The sequence below is a fragment of the Lycorma delicatula genome, chromosome 3, assembly GCF_047948215.1.
Source record: "Lycorma delicatula isolate Av1 chromosome 3, ASM4794821v1, whole genome shotgun sequence".
In the NCBI taxonomy this organism is placed as follows: Eukaryota; Metazoa; Arthropoda; class Insecta; order Hemiptera; family Fulgoridae; genus Lycorma; species Lycorma delicatula.
The window spans coordinates 169,839,965-169,863,264 of record NC_134457.1 but is presented as its reverse complement, the minus strand read 5'-3'; the positions used below and the strand labels follow the sequence as shown (position 1 = coordinate 169,863,264).

The window sequence follows — 23,300 nt, the reverse complement described above, 5'->3', positions numbered from 1 at the left end:
TTAATTATATTTTTATATGATTTTTTTTCAAGTGGAAGTATTTATTTCTTTCTTTTTTTTGTATAGGAAGATGTCAATAATGTTGTATACAGACAATAGCTTAAGAGTTATTGTATGTACTGGTAATTTGGTTGAATCTGATTGGGACAACCGAACTCAAGGGTAAATATTTTTATCTTTTCTGATTTATATATTATTAGGAAAGTATAAATTATTAGTTTAAAAACTTGAGGTGTAACCTTTGGTTATGCCTTTAGGGATTTCTATTGTAGTTATTATTTTATGCAGTACCTATAATGTATGAGGATTGTTCAATAATTAAATACTGAATGGCAACTGCGGAAAAACTATTTAATAGAATACACTGTAACTGCCTGATATTCAAGTTGACACCTTTGACAGAAAATATCAACTGTTTGAAAAGAATTTTCATTATCATATCCTCTGTTGTTTGTTTCAAATTGTTAGCTCGGCTGGAAAAATAGCATACTGTTGAAGTGGATTGAACAGATTTAACAGTTTCAGAAAACATGTCACTGAATTTTATCATAGCGGAAATCTCAACGGATGCTTTGCAAAATTGCATTAATGATCTTATTTGCAAGGGCAGATGTAAAAGTTTGGAAAACTGCTGAAATTTTTAGTGTGAGTCTTGGCACTGTCCGTTCCATTATTCTTATTAGCTGAATTACTGCAAAATGTTTTCAAGATTGTGAGTTCCATGACAGTTGGCTCAAAATCACAAAGACTTCACATTTGTATGGAACTTAAACTACAGTTTTTAATGGAAGATAAGGCTTGTTGTTTAAGTTACATAATACTTGTAATGTAACTTGTGATGAAACTTGGACTTATAATTTTGAGTCAGAATCCAAATGTCAGAGTATGGAGTGGAAACATCCCGAGTTTGGTCCACAAGAAAAAATTGAAAAACTGAGTTACCTGGTAAGATAAAACTAACAAGTTTTTGGAACTATAAAGGTCTAATTTATTGCAATTATTTAAAAGAAGATACAATCAACAATGAATAGTATTTTGACATGCTAGAAAACAAAGTAAAACCCTCAATAAGAAGAAAATTTCCTAATTCTCACTCAAAAGCCGTAATTCTTCTGCTTGGTAATGCCCTTAAGATGCTCAAAAAGATGTGGGAAGCTATACAAAAGTTGGATTGGAAAGTGTTGCCACATCGACCTTTCAGCCCTAATCTTGCACCATCAAATTTTTTTTTTGGTCTTCAAAGAAATTTTATGTGGTATCAAGTTTAGCAGCAATGAGAAGATCGAGAATGCAGTACAAGGATGGCTCGGACATCAGAGTAAACGGTTGTTTACTTCTGGAAAAAACAACTTAGGAAAGATAGGACAAGTGTCTAAATGTAACTTGGGGTTATGTTGAAAGGTAGTGTTAGTTTCATTGAAATTGAATAATAATGTCATTTTTTCTATTGTCATTTTTCTCTTTAATTATGCACTTTTGGTCCCATGTTGTGGGTTTGAATATAATTATACATTAAATATAAATGTGTGGTAGTTTTTAGAGCGAGGTTGGACTGTATGTTCATAGGTGATGAATGAAGATAATTCCTTGTTGCTTGTTGAATAATGGTGTAATAAATTGTCATCTTGACAGTTAATGAAATGAATTGTAACATAACGTATAACTTGACATATAAAAATAAAAAAAATATAAAATTAAATAAAACATTAATGCTAACGTTCATCCGAACAAAGAATGAAGTCCATCCGGACTAAGAGTATGATGTGACTGCCTTGGATCAGATTCGAGCGCCAAATGCTAGTATGAGCGGAACTCTCTGGTGAGTGCTAGCATCTACTAGATTGCAGCACTGGACGGCTCGACGTGGAACGGAACAATGTGGAATAGGCTGAATAAATGAGATACCATGTTATAAATAATAATTTGTTGAGAGCGCTGATGATTAATGTTGCAACTCATAACAGTTATGAGGTTTTCAATAACTATAACCTAGAATTCATTTGGTTTTTGATCAGGAACAGAGTAGATAATGAAATTGATAATCAGCACTTTTGATGGTTCACATTAACTGTTTGATTTATCAAAGACATTCAACATTGACCCCACAAACTCATTCTTATTGTTATATGGAATAAATAATAAAGAAACGCATTCAAAGATACAAAACTAAAGGATATGTAAAACTTTTATTATGCTGAAATTTTATTAAATGTTACAAAGAAAAATAACTATTTGAGAATATTTTTTAATTATCATTGTTTAATAGTTTAAATTTGGTAGCCGATTTATATAACTTTGATGTATTATTTTTTATCTATATTTTTTTTGGGGTAGTGTCTGGATTAGTCCTCGTTGCCCTCCACTGAAAGAAGGTGTGGACACTGGTTCAGGGGATTCACTAACACATTTCAAGAAGGATTTATTACAGTATATTTCTTCTTACAAACAACCAGGACTTCAGGAATGGGTGGGCCATATACGTCGCACTGATTTCTCTGAAATTAGGTTTGTTTATAATATAAATTTACTTATTTTATTTTATATTTTTCATTTTAGTATTGAAAATATTGAATATTTGATTTTATTTATACATTTTTCTGTTGAAATAAAAAAAATTATATATATATATATAAAATAGTTTTCACGCACATATGCACACAGTCGAACCGCTATGTAACAAACCTCGATTTTACAAATTTTTTTACTGCACTGTGACATGTTAATAAAGCTACATATAAATTTACTTCTCTTATATAACGTATTCATACCTCTTTATAATCAAATGGTGACATACTGCATATTATCATAATACATTATGTAGTAAAATACAGCAATTTTTATAAAATATTTTTTTTTTTTAAATAATGACATTAAATTTACTATTTTGGACATTTAAGTGAGTTTAAGGCAGTTATTCTTTTGATTTTTGTACCTGTATACAAACACAAAGTATTCTTGACTACAGTCAAGAATGACAGGTTATTTTTATTGAACAGGTAATGTGAAAATTCTCAAGCTTCTCTTATAATCCATTAACAATAGAATTTTAACAAAACATTTAAATACATGTTCTGCAGTTACTGACTGCCTATACATTAAAGTAGCGGCATTTCCTGAAATCCATTAACTAATGCAGAGCACTAAAATTATTGTGCAAACTTTTATTCATTTGTCTTAAGTTTTTTAAGACATATATCTATAGTATGTAGACATAAAAAATAGAATTCTTAGAAAACATTTAACACATACTCCCTCTATTGTTTAGTGCATACATACAGTTCAGCAATAATATTTCCTGGGATTAATTCAGTTGGTCTTTATAGTTGGATTATGTTAGTTGTTATCGTATAGTATTGTACTGTACTGTTTCTTTAGTGTGTCATATACAATGTCAAAACAAAAGTACCTTAGTGCTTTGGAAAAGATTTGCATTATACACTAAGTTGACAAAGATGTTAAAAAAAAGGTATCACGCAAAAGTTTGGAATCCCACCATTATCAACAATTTTAAAAAATTGGGATGTGATACTACAAGAACCAGACCAGTGTAAAGAAAATCTAGTGAGAAAAAAGTAAAAGATAGCATATATGATAATATCAATGAAGCCATTTTAAAGTGGATGACAGTGATGTGCAAAATAAAGCTTCTGGGACATAAGCTTCTGGAAATAAAGCTTCTGGTTATCTGGGACATAAATTAAAGAAAAATGACTGGAATTTGGAGCTGCATTAGGACAAAGATTTCCAGGCCAGCAATGGGTGATTAAGGAAGCTTTTAAAAAACCATTGTGTTATTCATAAAGTAATTTATGGAAAAAGTGCTAGTGCCAGTGTAAGTGACTGTAAAACTGGGAAGCAGACTGTGTTGAAACCGATTTTAGAAGAATATCCGCAAAAAGACATTTTCAATGTGGACGAGACAGTTTTATTTTTCAAATGTTTACCTGACAAAATGTTAACTTTTTAAATTATTTGTGCTTTGGTAGTAAACAAAGTAAATTAAGAATTATGGTGTTAATGGCTCCAAACATGCTAGGGACTGAAAGATTAAAATGTTGGTAATTGAAAAAAGTAAAACTGTGTTGTTTTTGAAGAGTTAGATCTCTAGAGGTAGACTACACTTTAACAAAAAGGGGTGGTTGACTACCGACATTTTTAAAAATTGGGTAAAAAACTGGACAAACAAATTATCAGACAGAAAAGAAAAATTTTACTTTTTATTGATAATTGTACGGCACGTCCTCAAGACATTAATTGTGTATTAAATAACTTAATAGTATATTTCCCACCAAAATTAACATCACTTATACAACCAATAGATCAGGGGGTAATTAAAAATCTTAAATTGCACTACAAAAAAAGAATCCTGAAAAAATTGTTGTAACCATTGTAGAGAACAACAAGACTGTCTCTGTTAATATTGTTGACCTCCAGGAGTGCATTTCTGAATTATCAAAAGTAAAAGGTGTTAGTGATGAAACATGATGTAAACATGTTTAACATGAAACATGTTAGTAAATGATTTGGTAGAATGACAAAACCCAAAAAATAATCATTTAGAATACCTATCCATATATTCAGGGAAAATCTTTGTTGCTGGCTACTTTGGAAGGTACCATGAGAAGTCTCATTACTCTAGATACGCTGGTTGTGATCATTTTAAAAAGCTATTCCTGTTGAAACAAACTTCATTTTTACATTATTAACATGATCATCAGTAATAGTCGCTGTGTAAAATTATTCAAAAGTAAAAAAATTAATGTCAATTGTTTTATTATTTTGTAATGTTAAATTTTATTGTGAGAAGATTATTACTTAATTTGATATTAATTTACAATTTTAGAATTAACAATAAATAAAAACAATATGTAATCAAATTGAACGTAAAGTGGAGGACATGAAAACAGATACAGAATTCATCAATTTTCTGCCATAACTACTTGTTAAACAATTTTTAAAAATAAAATGACATTTTATTCAAAATAAAAGGCTTAATGTTTTAGTAAAAACATACATTTTGATAGAACTTATATTTCTGGAGATATAATGGCTTGAAAAGTAAACATAGCCACCATTTTGTAATTTGGAAAGTATTTAAGTCCTGATTTTTTGGCTAATTTTAAAACTTTATTACAAAGATGCTTACAAAATATTAATGTGATTCCTCTATCCAAACTTGAGATATAAATTTTTATATAAAAATAATGGGGAGAGAACGAAGGAGAAATTTCCATTTTTCGTAATGATATTTTTTGTTTAGTTTTACAAGTGGAATTCAAAAAAGTACAGCCAGTTCACCATTTTAGAAGCACACTATTTATATATATATATATATAAAATGAAATATAAACCACCAAAACAGAGTAGTAGTTAAATTAATCTTACTGTATTCATTTCCAAGAATCAATTTTCACAGTAAACCCCCATCTTCAGTTAGTATTGAATTCTATAATTTATATTATATATAATTCTTTTAAAAATTTTGTTATTTTAGATAGTTATGTTTTAAAAATGTTGAATTTAGTATTATGAACGCATATACAAATTTTGCTGTTCTGTACTGTAATCTGTGTTAAATTTTATTAACACATTGTTAATAAATATATATGTGTATATATATTTCTTCATTTTTCGGTCAGGCTGTTTTGAGTGCCCCACGCCATCTATATTTTAGCTTGTAGTAGCTTTTATTTCTCTAACGAGATTTTGATCTAACTTAAGAATCTACCGATCATTAAAACACATTACTTATTAGTTTATTAGACACCTGTTTATTTCTTTAAATTAATTCATCATTAGTAACTTGATTATATGATAAATAAATAATTATTTTATGACAATTACCTGTGACTTATGATATTACAAAAACTACCAGAGAAAATATTAAGTTTATAATTAATTTTTGATTTTTTAACTATATAATTGTATTACTTGTACCATAACAAATATACCAATTTGAATTGAGAACTTCTCTTATAGTACAAAAACCATTTGTTCGCATTAGATAATAAATATACTTATAATTTTATATTACTACAGAAAAATTTATTTGGATGAATTTTAATTAAAAGAATTGTATTTGTTTGGGAAAAGAGTAATATACATAATATTTACAAATCAGTGAATAAATTTAAACTGATCTTCAAATAACCCAAAATCAGTACTTAATAAAATTATAAATAATAGAAATAAGTACTAATTAAGTGATTTGTTGCACTTTTGATGGTTTACATAATAAAGGAATTCTCATTTTATTTATTTTTATAGAGTGTTTTTTGTGGCATCTATACCTGGTACATATAAGGAACTAGAGAATGATTATTGGTCTCAGGGCAAGATAATGTATATTCTTAAACGTCATGCCACAATAAAGCCATCATCTGCTGCTAGAGATTGGCAAATAATTACACAGTGTTCCTCTATTGGTAGCCTTGGACCACAACCAAATTCTTGGCTCACTGGTCAAATTATGACAACCTTCAGTGCTGGGCAAGGACTTAATTTTCCATCTACTTCAATCAATGTGGTAAGCTATATTATTTTATAATCCAATTTTATCAATGTTTGCTCTGATATAAGAGTATTTTTTATTTCTATATTACTTGAGTAGGTACTAATGATTATATAATATTTGGTTGCTCACTGAATGTAAATACTGGTTGTATAATACTTAGGAAAAAAACAGCTATTGTGTGGAAATTTTTGCTACAAGAGATCCAGTGGTAATTCTCTTATATTTCTTATCAAAAGTACCCTTTCTTTTTCAGTAGCCATTTCCTGTTGCCATAGGGTCAAGTATGCCTACTATATCAAGGCATTTAAAACAATGTTTGTTAATTGATTGAATTTTTAACAGCCAAAAAAAAAAGAAAATCCTAGTGGTGTTCATTGTCATTTACAAGTCGTTTATGGTGGTGAAATTGTTGATTGAGCTACAGTGAGTGGGTAGGCAATATAATTCTGTGCATAGGGAACTGCTAAAGAACATTAATACATTCTGAGGTTGATCTCATAGTTGTCAACTAGTTTGTATGACTAATGAAAAGCATCAGGAGATGGTGGAAGAATTGATTCAAAGTGACCAAACAGCATATCACCATTCAGTTACGTAATTGAAAGGTTAATTTTTTGGTAATATTAGTCCACCAAAAATCAGTTTGCCATGAATGCAGTGCAAACTCGCCAAAGAGAACAACTGATTATGAATTCAGTGTTGTGACAGGAGAAGAAAGTGGTTGCATCATTATGGCTTAAAAGGAAGAAAAGGCAAAGAATTGGAGTATTAGGACTTTGGTTCCTTGTAATCCAAGAAATTCAAAGCACAACTGCTTATAATAAACCTAACCTTGACACTGTTCTGGGATGCCAAAAAATTATGCAAAAAGAGTACCTGGAGCCTACAGAGATTGTGAATTCTGTGCAGTACACAGAACCATTAAACACTTTTTATTTTTTTTTGTTTTATTTGAATGTGTTGTTCCATTTGTGAGTTATTAATGAATTTATATTGCTTTTTATTCACCCCTTGTATAATTTAAGAAAACTGTTTCTCATAATTTTTTTTATGTATAATATTATTTTATATCTATAAATAAAAAAAAAAAATTATACTTGAAATAATAAAAAAGATTACATTAGATATAAAGGGTATTAGGAAAGTTTAGCCATACAACTTTATTTTTTATAAATTTTCAAAGTAATTTCTACCATATAATATACATGTATCCATCCTTTGAAATGGGTTCCTTCAAACAAACCCTGCCATGTATTGTCAGAAATTTAGGTGTATTCATCATCTCAACTCCTTAGGAGGTCATCATCGCTTGCAAATTTACCTCCCTTTTAGTCTCTACTTTAACTGGGTAACAGCATGGTCACATGGAGCAAGATAGGATTGTAGGGAGAGTGTTGTAACAATTTTAATCCAGTGTTGGCCAAATACTCCAAGTAAACTTTTGGAGTGTTATTGTGGTAAAGAAACCATTTGTCCATCCTTGAGTTTGGTCACCTTCTTAATAGCTATGAGAATTTTAGAAAGGCATACGATTCAGTATACCACTTCCCTGTAACTGTCTTCTGAGTTTCCACCATAACTTTCTCTAAAACTCCTCTTTTACTAAAAGTTAAAGCCACCAATTTCTTCTTCACTGATCTGAATTTTCAAACAGCAATGAGGATCTCCTCATCTTTAAAACTCACACTTTGTTCTGAGCCTCATTCAGGACATCATAATAGTACAGCCAAGTTATGTCATCTGTCACAATAATGTTCACAAAGGGAGATAGCCCATTTTCAAACTTTTTTGCCGTTTATGGCACCATGAAACACAACGTGCCATCTGATTGTTGGTCAAGTTATGCGGTGGTTTATAATTAGAAGGTGATGCCAGAGAATAGCACAAACTGCTGGGACATTGATGCTTAAGGGCACCTATATTTGGTGGTAGGTCGCATGCTTGTCTGTGTCAAGTGTTTTTTGTACTTTAGCAATGTTTCCGTCAATCACAGACAAAGCCAGTTGACCTGACATTGAAGCATCCTCAAGGCCAAAATTTCCTCTTTCAATCTCTTGGTACTACCTATATAGTGTAGGATGAGGACAACTTTCTCCAAGCACAGGAGTCATTTCCTTTAAACACTGATTAGTACATAACCCACGTACAAAATTGCCCAGTATCAGTTCTTAACCTTGATGGTATCACTACCTCTATTCACCAATGTAGCTAAAAAGCAGATGACAAGAGTGGCTAAAATACAGGTTGGGACCTTTCTAAACATGTGTTAATTTGTAATCCCCTGTGATGATTCATTCTGTCACATTACAAAACTTTTCTAGTGCCCTTTCTTAATTGGCCAAATAAAAGCATTAAAAAATATTATTTTATAAGATCCCTGTCATGGAATCTTATTCTTTAAGACTTCAGGGGTTGGTGTCCGCATATTCCTAGCCTCTGCAGCTGTCACATACACTATACCAAGAACACTACACAAATTACAACATATACGTTTACACAACAACACCTTACACTTTCTCTTCTTGCACTTACAATTGGTGGTGTTGCGACACCTTACGTAATGCAACCGTAACCCAAGGTGGAGATTATCATACCGATGGGTGGATGGCTCTACGTAGGGAATCTCAAATGATGTTCTCTGGGCACCTGGACGAACCCAGTTGTATTTAGCTCTAGCTCCAGTATGCGTGTGCTCTGCTGGAGTGGTCTGTTATATCACCACTACTTATGGGAACTATATGGCAGTTCTTAATAAAACTCTTTTGTTGGTTGTTGATCCACTTGAACCAAAAAAATGGAGGTCTGAAATGACCTCCAATGACTGACATGTTCAGCTGAAGATGTGTCTAGCAATAAGGAGACAGAGCCTATGTTATCTAATGTAAGATTTCTTTTAGTGAAATGCAAGGAACAGGGATTATTCTCTAAGGTTTCCCCCTTTTTAATAAATAAATGCTAAACTACTATCTATCAACTACTACTATCAAGCTACTACTATCAACTTCAGATAGTAGTAGCTTGTGGCTCATCGAAATTAATCAAAAAGCTTAGGAGTAACGCCCTCTGGATTTAGGTGAATAATAATGAATACTGGAAACTCGTAGCCCTTAGGTACATATGGAAAGAGGAAGTGATAGTGAGCCACATAACATGCTAAATTTTAGCAAGGTAGTGATCTTTTCCCATGACTTGGCTGATTTTGAACTATTTGAGATATCAGAAGAGCTGTTACTGCAGTTTGTCACTTCTGTGTAGAGGTTCATGAGGAAGGATAATGGTGTTGAATTGCCACCATTCTCACTTATCTTAACCTTTTCTGCTCCAACTGTTCCAAGAGAATAAGAATTGGTTACTTATCTGTCTGTGTGCGACCATATATTCCTAACCTGACATGCTACTTTCAGTGTTAGGGTTTTGGGCACAACAAAATTGGTTGCACTACGAAGCAAGTTTGTGTATGTTGTAGCTGTACAGGACATGACAATAGCGCTTGCACAGAAGCTGAAGTGTATAAACTGTAAGGATTCACTTTCAGAAGATCCTTGAGAATGCCCTGTTTATTAAGTGGAACAGGCTACATTGAGGATTTATATTGAGCAGAAAGTCTCCTTTCCTGTGGCTCATCAGGAATACAAAAAATTCCCTCACTATGAGAATTCTTGTAATGCCCAGTGTTAGTTTTGCACAGGTTCTTTCTAACAATGTGCAAAAGAATAATGAGTGTGCATTGTGCAGAGAACCAACAAAATTTGTGCAGACTTTGTCAAACCAGGTACAATCCCTCACCTTTGCTATTGCATTGTTGAGCACTGGTAAGAAGAAGGATAGTTTTGGTGGAAAGACTGGCAATGGTGTACTGAAATCAACTTCAGATAGTAAAGCATCAAATAAAACTCCTGCTGCACCAACAACGCAGCACACTACTAAGATCCCACTGAAGTGATGTATAAAAAAGGCATCACCTGGTATGGTATCACTTGCCACCTAAGCATCCAAATCCCCATCGCCATCTTGAGGTCTTTTTGAGGATAAGGAGGTGGATGAAGTACCAAAAGAAGCTAAGCACTTTCTGAAACTTTTAAACAAAAAAGAAAAATTGGATAGTATTCCACAAGTAGTTTGTAAGCAGAAGTTTAATATATAACAAGAAAAATGTATTTCCAATGGCTACAAATATTATTCTGTGGAATATTGAAATCCTTCCAAAGGAAGAAAATCCTTTATTACTGTGCATTAGACTCGCCTTTGTCTACAGGATATGTCCTTTCGCAGATACTTTTGTGAAAGATGCAACTGTCAAACTGAGGGTATAGGACAAGAAGGTTTGGCTGTTTCCTAAAGGAAATAATGTTGGCCATACGGATACCACTGGATACAAACATCTCTGCAGTCTCAGTGATCTCAGTGATTATAGTTGATCGACGGAGGCAGAACTTAGATCTCTGCTTATTAAATGGTGGAATATACACATATATGTCATCTTCATATGGTACATCTTCGTGCATCGATCTATCCTTATGTTCAGCAACCTTACACCCATGTCTTACCTGGTGTGTTTCTAAAAACTTCTTTGGAAGTGATCATAGATTAGTCGTAATCTCAGTTTGTAATAGTGATTTGCCTCAGAGTCAGCCACACAGATGTATGGTTCAGAAAGTGGACTGAATCAGATACAAGGATTCCTTTGTGGTAAATAATGTAATATAAATATAAAATAATATTTTCGCTGTGCTGAACAGATGACCTAAAAAAAATAATACCAAATGGAAAATGATTACACAGTGTACAATGTAGGTGGAAGACAAATCTAGTATTAACAGTTAGTTTTTTCATTTTGTTGAATTTATTACTTTATTGTTAAAAATTTTGCTTCAAACATAAAAGTACTTCTATATAAATTACATGATGCAGAAGTAAATTGTGAAAAAAAACCATGACGGTGTCCCATTTATTTTCCGTTCTTCATCAATGATATTGTTCTTGATGTTCTACAGAATATGAAGATGGTAGAAAAGAACCGGTTGTTAGTAAATACTTAAGCAAAGATTTTCAGATTTGGAAATTCATATTTCCAAAAGATCATTTTATTTGGACATTTTTCTTGATATTCAAGATGTGCAACTACAGTATTTCCATTGCAGTACCCATACACAAAAAAAGGTTATCCCTAATTGTGCCTACACATCTACAACTGCCAAACTGTTTTGTTGTTATGCAGGCATAATTATGTCTGTATATTCTTGTTTGAAAATTGAAAAGGCAATTTTAGAAAGTGAGACTCGATTTTATTCAATTTTGAAAGCATACAAAACGATCCAAATATAATGAGGGTTGTCTGAAAAGTTTTGAGGCTAACATAAAAAGATGTATTTTTTCTGTCAACTATAGTTTTATTTTTCGACAAAGTCTCCTTTCAATTTGAAACACTTTTTCCAGCAATGCACTAATCTCTTTAACCCTTCCAAAACGTAGGTAGCGACTTTCTCCGCAAAATAGGTGTTTACGTATGCAGTAACCTCCTTGTCCTATGAAAATCTCTTTCCTCCCAGCGAAACTTGAAGTTCGGGAAACAAGATATGTCGCTTGGGGCCAGATTTGGTGAATACAGTGAGTCAACCAATTTAAAGTGCAACTCATGAATTTTAGCCATGGAGATTGTCGTAGTGTGAGCAGGCGCATTGTTCTGATGAAAAAGCATTTTCTTCTTCTTCAAATGTGGTCATTTTTTTTTACAATTTCTGCCTTCAGCTTGTCAAGTAATGATGCGTAATACTGTCCCATTATTGTTTTACCTTTTTTAATATAATTGGAAAACAAAATTCCTTTAGTTTTCAAAAACTAATATATGTATAAAACTTTAATATATGTATGACGTCGATTACGATAAACAATGGTTAAAACATTTTTACCGTATACAAATAGCGAATACATTTAAAGTTTTTAAACACGAAATATAGCTTTTTTTCGTAAATAATGAAACTTCTTAGCAGCTAGTTTTATAGTATGTGTATGTAATTACTTTTTGATGTATCAAAAAATATTAATTGTTAACAATTATTTTGCTGTGCAAAAATTAAAACGGTGTATTTTTGCTTAAAATAATTTTTCATTTTATTTTCATTTATTTCTGCTGATTTTCATTAAGGATGACGAAGCTAATGCCAACTCAAAAAAACAGTCATCATCTTTTCGGCCAATGGAACCGTCTTTGCCTTTTTTAGAGCAGGTTCACCCTTTGCAATCCATGGTTTTGACTGTTGGTTCGTCTCAGGAGTGGTGGATCCATGTTTCATCTACAGTTATGAATCGACGCAAAAAAATCTGACTCATTTTGCTTAAACTGCTCCAGCAGGGCCTTGGAAATGTTCATTTGAATGCATTTTTGGTCCAAAGTGAGCAAACGTGGCACCCAACGCGCAGATAGCGTACACATATCCAATTCTTTAGTTAATATATGACAAACATGTTCTTTCAATATGGCCATATCCTCTACTATCTCTCTAACCTTAATTCGTCGGTCATCCAGTACCATTTGGTAAACTTTTTCAATGATATCGATGGTGGTTGCCGTTTTTGGCCATCCCAAGCACTCATCATCAACTAAGCTGGTATGACCATGTTTAAATTCAGCTGCCCGTCTTTTCACAGTGGCAAATGATGTGACAGAGTCCCCGTAAACAGCATCCAACTGTTTTAATTTGTGTATATGTATTGACTTTCAAATACAAGTATTTATTCATGGCACGATATTATATTTTTTCCCCATTTTCACAAAAACACCCACAATGACTTACTCAAATGATTATCAAACAACAATTGAGCGTCCAAAATGGCTGAAATTTCAATGATTACTTTTCAAAACATGCACAAATATATCCTGACAAGTGCTGCCATCTTCATGTTGAGGCTCAAAACTTTTCAGACAACCTTCGTACAACAAATTGTAATTGTTTTCAGCTCTTAATACTCTCAACTTACAAAATAAAAAATTCTTCAATTTATTTTTTCATATCTGTTCTTAAATAATGAATTTTCATTTCGTAATATTTTTACAGAATACAATGAAATTTAAATAACACTATTATTTTTATTTATATTTAACTTTCCTTTTTATTTATTTTTAATGATTTATTTGATTTCTAGATATTTTTCTGTTTAATGAAAATTATTTTTTGGTTGAATTATTTTTGTTTTGTTTTAAAATTATAGTGCAATATTTAGTCTTATTTTGGACTGTTTTATTTTTATAAAAATCATTTTTCATAAACTTGTCTCATGTTAAGTTGACATTACTTGTATAAATTTTCTTGAATTAGGTTCTTTACAAATTTTGTTGTAAAATTGTGTTTTTAATTGGCAATATAAGAACCTAAAAAATTGGATCTTGTGAAAACGTTTTTGTTTTTTTACAGTAATCTCATATATTATTAGAGATACAGTTGTGAGCATGTTCTACTCAATTTCTCAGTTGAAAAATTATATGAATCCATCAAATTTATCCCCCTTAATTTAAATTTCAAATATATCAGTATAGCTTCATTTTACCCTTTGAGAAGAAATGGGGAGGACCAACATTTTTTTGCCAGCTATAGCTTAAAAACAAAGTGTTTCCAAACCAATGCTTATATGAATCTTTATGTTTATTTTCACTTATAGAAAATGTCTACTTCAAATTATTTAAATTTCGCTATGAGATACCTTGTACAAAACCCAGACAGAACTGACTAACTTATAAAAAGGAAAAATACAAATTTATGTTCTCTGTAATTAGATGCAGTAGTAAACAAATATTGTTTTATTTTTGTTTCTTATTTTTCATATTAGCCCAGTGGGCTTGGTCTAGTGGTTAACTCATCATAAATCAGCTGATTTCAAAGTTCAGAGTTCCAAACTTCAAATTCTAGTAAAGGCAGTTACTTTTATATGGATTTTAATACTAAATCATTGATTCTGGTGTTCTTTGTTGGTTGGGTTTCAATTAACCACACATCTCTGGAATGGTCGACTCTAGACTACAAGACTACACTTCATTTACATTCATCATATCATCCTCATTCATCCTCTGAAGTAATACCTTATGGTGGTTCTAGAGGCTAAACAGAAAATAGAGACTTATTTTTTATATTAAATATTCTCATTGCATTATTAATAATAATTATTGATCAGGACTATTTCTTTTTAGTTTTTAATTTAAGTTCTAAGTAATAAGACTGAATATGATCTAAAACTGAAAAATGGCTTGGTTGTTAAATTCTGTTTTATTACCATATCAAGCGATTCATTTATTTGTATTGATAATATATGAAATGCAGAGTAATTCAAAATGATACTTGATTTCATAACACTATATTCCATATTAAGAACTAATGACAAATGTGAAGTATATTATATTTGATAATACTCACAATAAGTTTTACAGATACAATTCATAAATGTTCAATGTAGCCCCCTCTGGCTGCACAGCACACATCTAAGCAGTAGCTGAACTCATCCCACATGCGAGGAAACATATCTTGTTTTATTGAGTTCACCACTGCTGTGATACAGTTCTGCAGGTCAGCCAAATTTGTTGGTAGAGGTGGTACATAAACTGCATCTTTCACAAACCCCCACAAGAAAAAAGTCACATGGCATGAGATCAGATGATCTTGGAGAACAGAACTAGTGAGCTTGGAGGGAAAATATCCTGGTACATTATCGCAGTAACTATATATTCTGCAAAAAGAATGGTCCAAAAACCTTTGTTTGGAATTGGGCACAAAACATATTAACCTTGGGGGAGTTTCTCTTGTTGCACTGCATCATGGGGATTTTATAGACATCCATATGCAAACATTGTGTCTCTTACACTGAGATGGAATGTCGCTTCATCACTAAAAATTAAACGTGGAAGAAAAGTGTCATCCTCCATGTTTTTAAACATTTGATCACAAAATTCAACATGTTTTGGTTTGTCGTGTCTGCGAAGAGCCTGTAAAAGTTGTAGGTGGTATGGCTTCAAAAGTAAACAACGCCTCAAAATACGCCAGACAGTTATTTGAGGTATTCAAAATTCTCTGCTTGCTTTATGAATCGACTTTCTTGAGCTTCATACAAAGATTTCTTCAATTTGTCTCATGTTCTCTGCCGTAAGTGGTCGGCCTGTACCCCTGCCTTTACAGAGACACCATTTGTTCAAACTTGTGAAACCAACAACATATGCTTTTTCTTGTTAGAGGGTCACTGTTAAATCGGAGAAGAAATGTACGCTGTACTGCATTTGCCAGGTGAGATTTACTTTACTCAAGAGCACAGAAAACCTTATGTTGCACTATAGCCATCTTACAACTGACGCATAATTACGGTGCAAGCACTAGCAGTCATTTATGCCATTACGTACTCTTTAGTGATGTTATTTGAAACTTTTGGACCAACTCTCTCAACTACTACGTAAATCAGTCAGGTACAATATATACTTCAGGAAGTGTAGAGTTTCTAAATTGAGTCAATCATTTAGAATTGCCCTAGAATAAATTCTGCATTTCATTTTAAAGTATTTGTATATAAGAGTAGCTAAAATTAAAATATGATAAAATTAACTCTGATGGCTAATTTATTATTAACATAGGATTATTGTTATTATTTCGTTAAAAATTATAAATAGAGACCGGATTATATGCATTTGCATATTAAGCCCATTCTCACTGTTTATTGCATATTTTCGCTATATTTACAATATTTTTGGGTAGGGTACCTAGTTAATAAATGAAATCTTACATTATAGCCGGCCAAACCTATTAGCCGCATGGGTCTTGGAGCGCATTTACCAGCTGGGCATCTATGGTTTTGGTAGGACAATATTATTATGAGGCCAAATAAAACACAGACTCACATGAGACAAAGATGGATGATACCTTTCTGCATCACGCATGCTTACTGCAGCACTCCTCCCACTAGGTAATTAAATTACCCAAGTTATATTGTTGTTGTGCTTATTGCATTAGTTTAATTTTTTATTTATGTGAGCAAAGTTTAATGTGAACCTTGTCTCCCGAAAAAAAAGTGCCTCTTCATAGATAGCTGACTATCCGGAACATTTACATATGACAGAAATGTTTTATATTGTCGAGTTTGCAAGAAAAATATTTTGTACACAAAATGTTTCAAATAAACCAGCATGTCAAGACAAGTCTTCATATCGCAGGATTGCAGAAGAAAGGCCCATAAGAATAACTTATAACAGCGGCAAGTAGCGGTGATTTCACTTCAAAAGGTAAAAAAAAAACTACTTTAGCATGGATTTATGTGAAGCATTGCTTACAAGTAATATTCCTCTTCACAGACCTACAAATCCTACCTTCAAAGATTTTCTATGAAAATATTGCCTGAATCAAAATATACCAGATGAATCAACATTGCGTAAAGATTACATACTAACAATTTACCTACATGTTCTGGAAGAAATATGCAATGAACTGAAGGAGCATTATTTTGATTTCAGCCAACGAAACTACTGATAGTTGTGGCCGTTAAATTGTGAATTTAATTGTAGACTAGAGACTTCTTTTTCCTATCTGGTGGCCTAAAAAGATCTTTAAAAGACAAATCATTCTACGATCACCAGATTTGTGAATGAGCGTATTAAAAAATATTTCCTGAATCTTCTGCAGATGAAAGATTGTTTATATTTCTCTCAGATTTTGCTTCCGGTATCAAGACAGCTAAAGCTCTCTAAGTATTTTATCTCAATTTGATTCATGTGATGTGCTTTGCTCATGGAGTACATCGATTCGCTGAAGAAGTATGATCCACATTTGGGAATGTAAATAAACTGATTTCATCAACAAAGAAAATGTTTCTTAAGGCACCTGCTTGTAATAAGGCGTATAAAGAAAAACTGTCAAATGTGCCTTTACTTCCTGAACCAGTGGTAACATGGGGAACGTGGCTGGCTATTCTGTTTTACAATGAACATTTCAAAGCCATCAAAGGTGTACTAAACAATTTTTATAGTGCAGAGGCTATGGCATATGTCAGTCCAAGGAAGCGTTTAACGATTCTAGTATAAAAAAAAAAAAAAACATAGCTATGATTAGCACTCATTTTTCCCACATACCTGCGAGTATTAAAAAACTTGAAACTCAAAGTTTGGTGTTGACTGAATTTATTCAGTAATTGAATAAAATCCGTCAAATGAACTCCACATAACCAGCGGTATTCCCTAAAGAAAAATTAGAAAATATTTTGAACAATAACCCAGGCTTGAACCTTGGTCAAATTGATAGTTTTATTAATGGGATGAGTGAACTTTTGCCAGAAACAATAAGTGTTAACATAGCACCCAAATTCAAATACTGCCCAGTTACCTCAGTGGATGTTGAATGATCCTTTTCCACTTTTAAAAATATTTTGAGTGATCGAAGACACACTCTTACTACTGAACATTTGTAACAGTACTTGATTGTTTACGTTTACAAAAGTTACAAAATGTTAAATAATTCTTAATTATCAAATTTATTGATATATTATTCAACTGCTTACTAATTGTATGCTGATTTTGAAATAAAAAAAACTAAAAATGACTATATTTTATTATTTAAAGCTGCATATTTTGACAATTTTCATACATATTTCAAGCATTTTATGTTGCTTATAATCCGATCTTTAATTATAAATTAGTAGGTATGCTCAGCAAAAGAAAGTTAACAAAAGCTATTGTGATAGTAAATGCAAGGTTATCAACATTATGATTGTACTGAGAAGAGTTATACTTAACTGTTACAAAGAATTTTGTAAAGCCAATTATCAGAACTAAATAGATTTTAAATAAAAACTGTTATAAATGTAACAGAATTCTAATTTTGTAATAAGAATTATTATTTTTTAATTTTATAAAAATGCAGTACATTTGTTTCAACCAAAAAAAAGATTAACTTTACATTATGTTAAATAATGCAATAGTTTAGAAATGCAACATTAAAAAAAAGTTATTTTCTTGTGATTGTGAATAGCATAGTGAAAGATTTAAAAAAAAATCCTATTAAATAGGATTTTACAATAAATGTCATTTCATTAAAAAAAAAAAAAAAAAAAGACTTGTTAAGGTCCAGAACCCACTACAACCAAATCAAAACAGGATGGGAATCCGTATTTTTTATTGCAACAGCTGGTATATGACACGAGCAAATTAATTTTCATTGCAAGATGTTTAGTTTCTCTGTCAGTCTTTGTGATTCTTCAGATATACTGGACTTGGAAGGATGTACAGCACAAATACCAAAATGAAAATGAAGTTATTCAAAAAAAGTTTGTTAAACAAGAGAAATATATATTAAATTTTATGACACCAGTTAGTTATGCATTAAATACTAACACTTTCTCTGTTAATTTTATGTGCTCAGTGGCAGTGTTTTAATTTACAGATATATCCTAGTTTTGAAGATGTAGCTGCTAGTCATGATGGTTTACTTGGAGGTGCTTGCCTTCCTTATTCACGAAAAACACACCAGAAACAATTGTGGCTTCATAACTACTTAAAGTAAGTATATATATATTAATAAATACCATTTTATTAATTTTAAAAATATATAATTCATACATAAATCCTTATGATGGTACAATAAACATTCATTTTTTGCAGTGAAGTATTTTCTGTAACTTTGTTACATTGACTTGATCAAGACTTGATATAAGATCTTGTCTGATGGTTGTAATGGTTCATTATACTCAAATCAGTTACTTTTACATTTACTTTAATTTAAAAAAATCTTACTTAAAATAACAACTTGAAACAGTACCTAGATACAATTTTACATTGTATCATTTATTTTAAAAATTCCACTTGTTAATTAATTTACAAAGTACATTTTATAGTACAAAATATTCTACGCTTTTTTTGTTTTAAATCATTGAAATTAGTTTATTGCATTTGATACGATTTATTTAGTTTGTTTTATACATCCCATTTTCAACAGCCTGTAAAATCCAGCTTAACATGATAAGAAATAAAGTTCAGGACGTTTCAAACACTTTTTTTCTTTTTTACTTTTTACTTTTAAACAATTACTGCTTATTAATTTAACATTTTTAGTGTATATTAATATCCCAGGCAGCATTCATATTTCCTCCATTTAATAATTACTTGATATTCCTGATATAACAGTTTATTTAATAATAAACACTTAAATTCCCTCCCTTTCATAACAGTACGATTGATAATAATTCTTGATTCCAGTTGCATGAGCATTATCATTAACACCAATTGTATTACATCTAAAAATGTTACTTACTTGTAACTAACTCTATGAACTATATATAATTGACTTTTAGTTCTGCATATATCATTTTAAATAATCTTTTCATATTTTTTTAGTGAGTGGAAGAGTGATAAAAGGTATAGAACCAAAGCGATGCCTCATATTAAAACATATTGCAGAGTGTCGCCTGATTATAAAAATTTATCGTGGTTCCTGTTAACTAGTGCTAATCTATCAAAAGCTGCATGGGGCAATTCAAAAACTCCTGGAAAAAATTATGTTATGTCATATGAAGCTGGTGTACTCTTTCTTCCAAAATTTTTGGTAATTATGAAGTTAATGTTGATATTTTCATATTTATTTATTGATTACAACAGGTATAACAGGTTTATATTAATTGATTAGTATTAAACAGGTGCTTGATTGTAATTTTTTCTGATGATGGTGTAGGGATGAAAAAATTTTAAATTATCGCAGAAATTAAAATCAGCACATGTAATCAAGGCTGACTGTTTTGTAAAGTAGTCAGCTATTTTTATTGATTACTGTGGGATTCTTAGTGCAATGTGACACCTGTTACTGCTCACTTGTAATTTTATTTTGATTTTTAAGTCCCCATCGAAGATAAATTGATAATCTTTTTTAAATTAAAGTTAAAAAAAGAATATCATCTATGATTGATGATGAAAATGATATATTACTTATCTGACAGGTAGCTTTCTACCTAATAATGAAACGTTTTTTAATACAAGTATCATTAAAAGATTTGTTAGTAGCAGTATTACGAATAATATTATTTATAAAATGTATATATACATGTCTGGTATTGCAACTATTTCATGGCAAACAATAAAGGACTGCTATATAGTCTACAACAGTTTAAAGAATTTTTAAAGTGATTAATAGTAATGGAAATGGCATATATTAGTGGAGAGATTGGTAAGGGAAGTGACAAAATTTGAGTTGGATCAGTGTTCTGCTCTACCATTTTGTTGGTATAATTTTTTTTTAAATAGTGATGGTTCCAGTGTTAAAACAGAAAGAACTTTTCGTTAAAAAAATTAAAATTTAATAATTTTTTATTTATGACAATCACTGATGAAAATGATGTAAATTTGAGATTTACCTTTTATAATTTTTGAGTACAAAGTATATAAATGTTTAAAATATGTACTAAATCTACTACAGATATTTGTCCAGGGGTACTGGGACTTCTTGGACATAATGCAGATTGTTGTAATTATGAAACCTTTTTACTAATCTCCTAATTTTAATATAAAACTAATGTTTACATTATTTATGATGCATATTTTTAAAATTATAAACACCATTCACATGAAATATTATGTTGAAACATATGTAGGTTTGCAGCTGTTAATACCTAATATTTTAATTTGTAATTACTGATAAACACAAGAGAGCTAAAATTATAATTTATATATGAGTTTTACAGGTTTTCCATAACCTTTGTCCAGAAGTCTGTCAATGAAGTGAAAGACATCTAATGTTAATGCAGTCAGTAAATAACCTTTATACTTATATTTAAATTTGTGTCAGGGGGTCTACTATAGCCTCCTGAACAGCATACTATGGTTTAGGATATAAACATAAAATTCCCTTCATGTCATGAAGACTGACTTTGGGATAACTCAAGAAAACAAGTTGAGGTCACATTCCATAATCTTCATTTCCTTCAGAACACCCCCAAATTTCTCAGCTACATTAAGATCTGGAGGTTATCTGGTCATTCATCACTTTCATAGAAGTCAGTACTACTTTTTTGCTTCAGTTTCTGTGTTTTCATTTGACTTTGTACACCAGGTTTTGTCATAAATAAAATTAACTTCTGGATTAACGGTTATTGGTATCAACAAAATGGAATGTATTTTGTTGTTAAATAAGCTCCTGAAATATTCATTATTTCAATATTTATCCTTTTCTTTGGTAAATCACATAATTTTCTTTATTATGAAACCAGATAAATATTTTGACAACTCAGTTTCGTAAAACTTCTGGTAACATTCATCATCTGAAGGAATAATAATTCGTTCAAAGAGATTGTCTGGATATAGGTACTTCAAGTTCCGAAAGTCCGCATATAAATTTGACTGGAAAAAGATGCGATGTAAAATTATAACTTTACATATTTGTTAGGAAGTAATCACCAAACCATATCCAATCATCATTGTTTTAACACTGTTTATCACTGTTTCAAAGATGGAAAAGATTTTTTTCCTCTCAGAGTTTTGATGAACATCCTTTACTGACTTCAACTTTGTAGTTTTTATTATCCTTTTTCCAGGTTCAAGTAACCCAATTACAATACCCATCAGTAATCCATTTGTGATTGATAAGTTTCACTCCAGCCACTGTCTCAAAAACATATTAGCTTGCATTTGATCAACAAATCATTAACCTTTAGATTTATTCATACATTTACTATGGTTGAGGTATTACTAAATGCATAAAAAAATGATATTTCTCTAGAATAATTTCTAATATGATATACATCATCAGCTTTCTTCAAACTGATAAAAGCCTGGACAATTAAAAAAATAATTCAATTGAAATAATTTTTTTTGAACCTATTAGAAAGTAAATGGTTTAAAAACTGTTTGATAATATAATATTTTACTTTCTAATAAGTTCAAAAAAAAATTATTTCAATTGAATAAATTTAAAACTATTTAAAAACTATTTTAATTTAATTTTTGTAAAAATTATTAAATATTTTTTTTTTAATGAAAAAGATTGTTTCTAATCTCCGAATCATTAAATTATATTAAAAAATTTTTTGTTGAAGGTAAATAAGGACACGTTACCGATACACAACGATACAGCTGAAGGTGTTCCTGTGTTTCCAATGCCATACGATCTTCCACTTACGCCATATAAGAAGTCTGATATACCTTGGTTTTTTGAAAACTTCTGTTGATAAATGCATTTATATTATTACTATTATTTATTTTTTTTAATGTACTGCCATTTTGTATTTTAAAAATATCATTTTATATTAAGTGTTATATTGTAAAAATGGTTATTTTTATTTACAGCTTTGTTACTGATAAACTTGCTTGCAAATTTATTTATATTGCTCTTATTTATTTTAGTATTACCCTGTTTATTTTATAATAATCTATTTCCTGTTCTGAGCAAATTAACATTCCTAAATAAAACACCCACTTGATTATTAATCTGTTCACTTATAGTTTTTCACTATTTTTAATTCTAAATTTTCTGAAACATTCAATCTTCTTCCTTTTGCACAATTGGGAATCAGTTTCAAAGTCCTATATTTTCAATGGATGTGTCCTTTTATTAAATGTGTAGCATAGTTAGAATCTTGTTTTCCGTACTTAAAAGATCTCATACGTTTATTAAACCTTAATTTTAACTTTCTTCCCATTCGTCCAATGTATATTGCATCACATTAACATTTTATTTTGTATAAACCATTATTGCTATAAATATCCTTTTTTTCTATGTTTTTATTAAAAATCTGAAGTGTATTATTTGTATTTACAGCCATATTTATGTTAAAAATGGCTTAC

At 30.8% G+C, this 23,300-nt stretch overlaps 1 protein-coding gene across 2 annotated transcripts in view; it reads left to right on the top strand.

Moving 5' to 3' along the window:
* Positions 1 to 22,834, top strand: part of gkt (tyrosyl-DNA phosphodiesterase glaikit) — a 68,189-nt gene extending 45,355 nt beyond the window's left edge. For both annotated transcript variants that reach the window (XM_075360983.1, XM_075360982.1), the window contains exons 7-12: positions 67 to 162; positions 2,335 to 2,505; positions 6,268 to 6,526; positions 18,916 to 19,031; positions 19,866 to 20,073; positions 22,553 to 22,834. In XM_075360983.1, the coding sequence (XP_075217098.1) occupies positions 67 to 162; positions 2,335 to 2,505; positions 6,268 to 6,526; positions 18,916 to 19,031; positions 19,866 to 20,073; positions 22,553 to 22,684 (982 nt within the window). In that variant the 3' untranslated portion in view covers positions 22,685 to 22,834. The remainder of the gene's footprint in view (positions 1 to 66; positions 163 to 2,334; positions 2,506 to 6,267; positions 6,527 to 18,915; positions 19,032 to 19,865; positions 20,074 to 22,552) is intronic.
* The last annotated feature ends 466 nt before the right edge of the window (positions 22,835 to 23,300 follow it).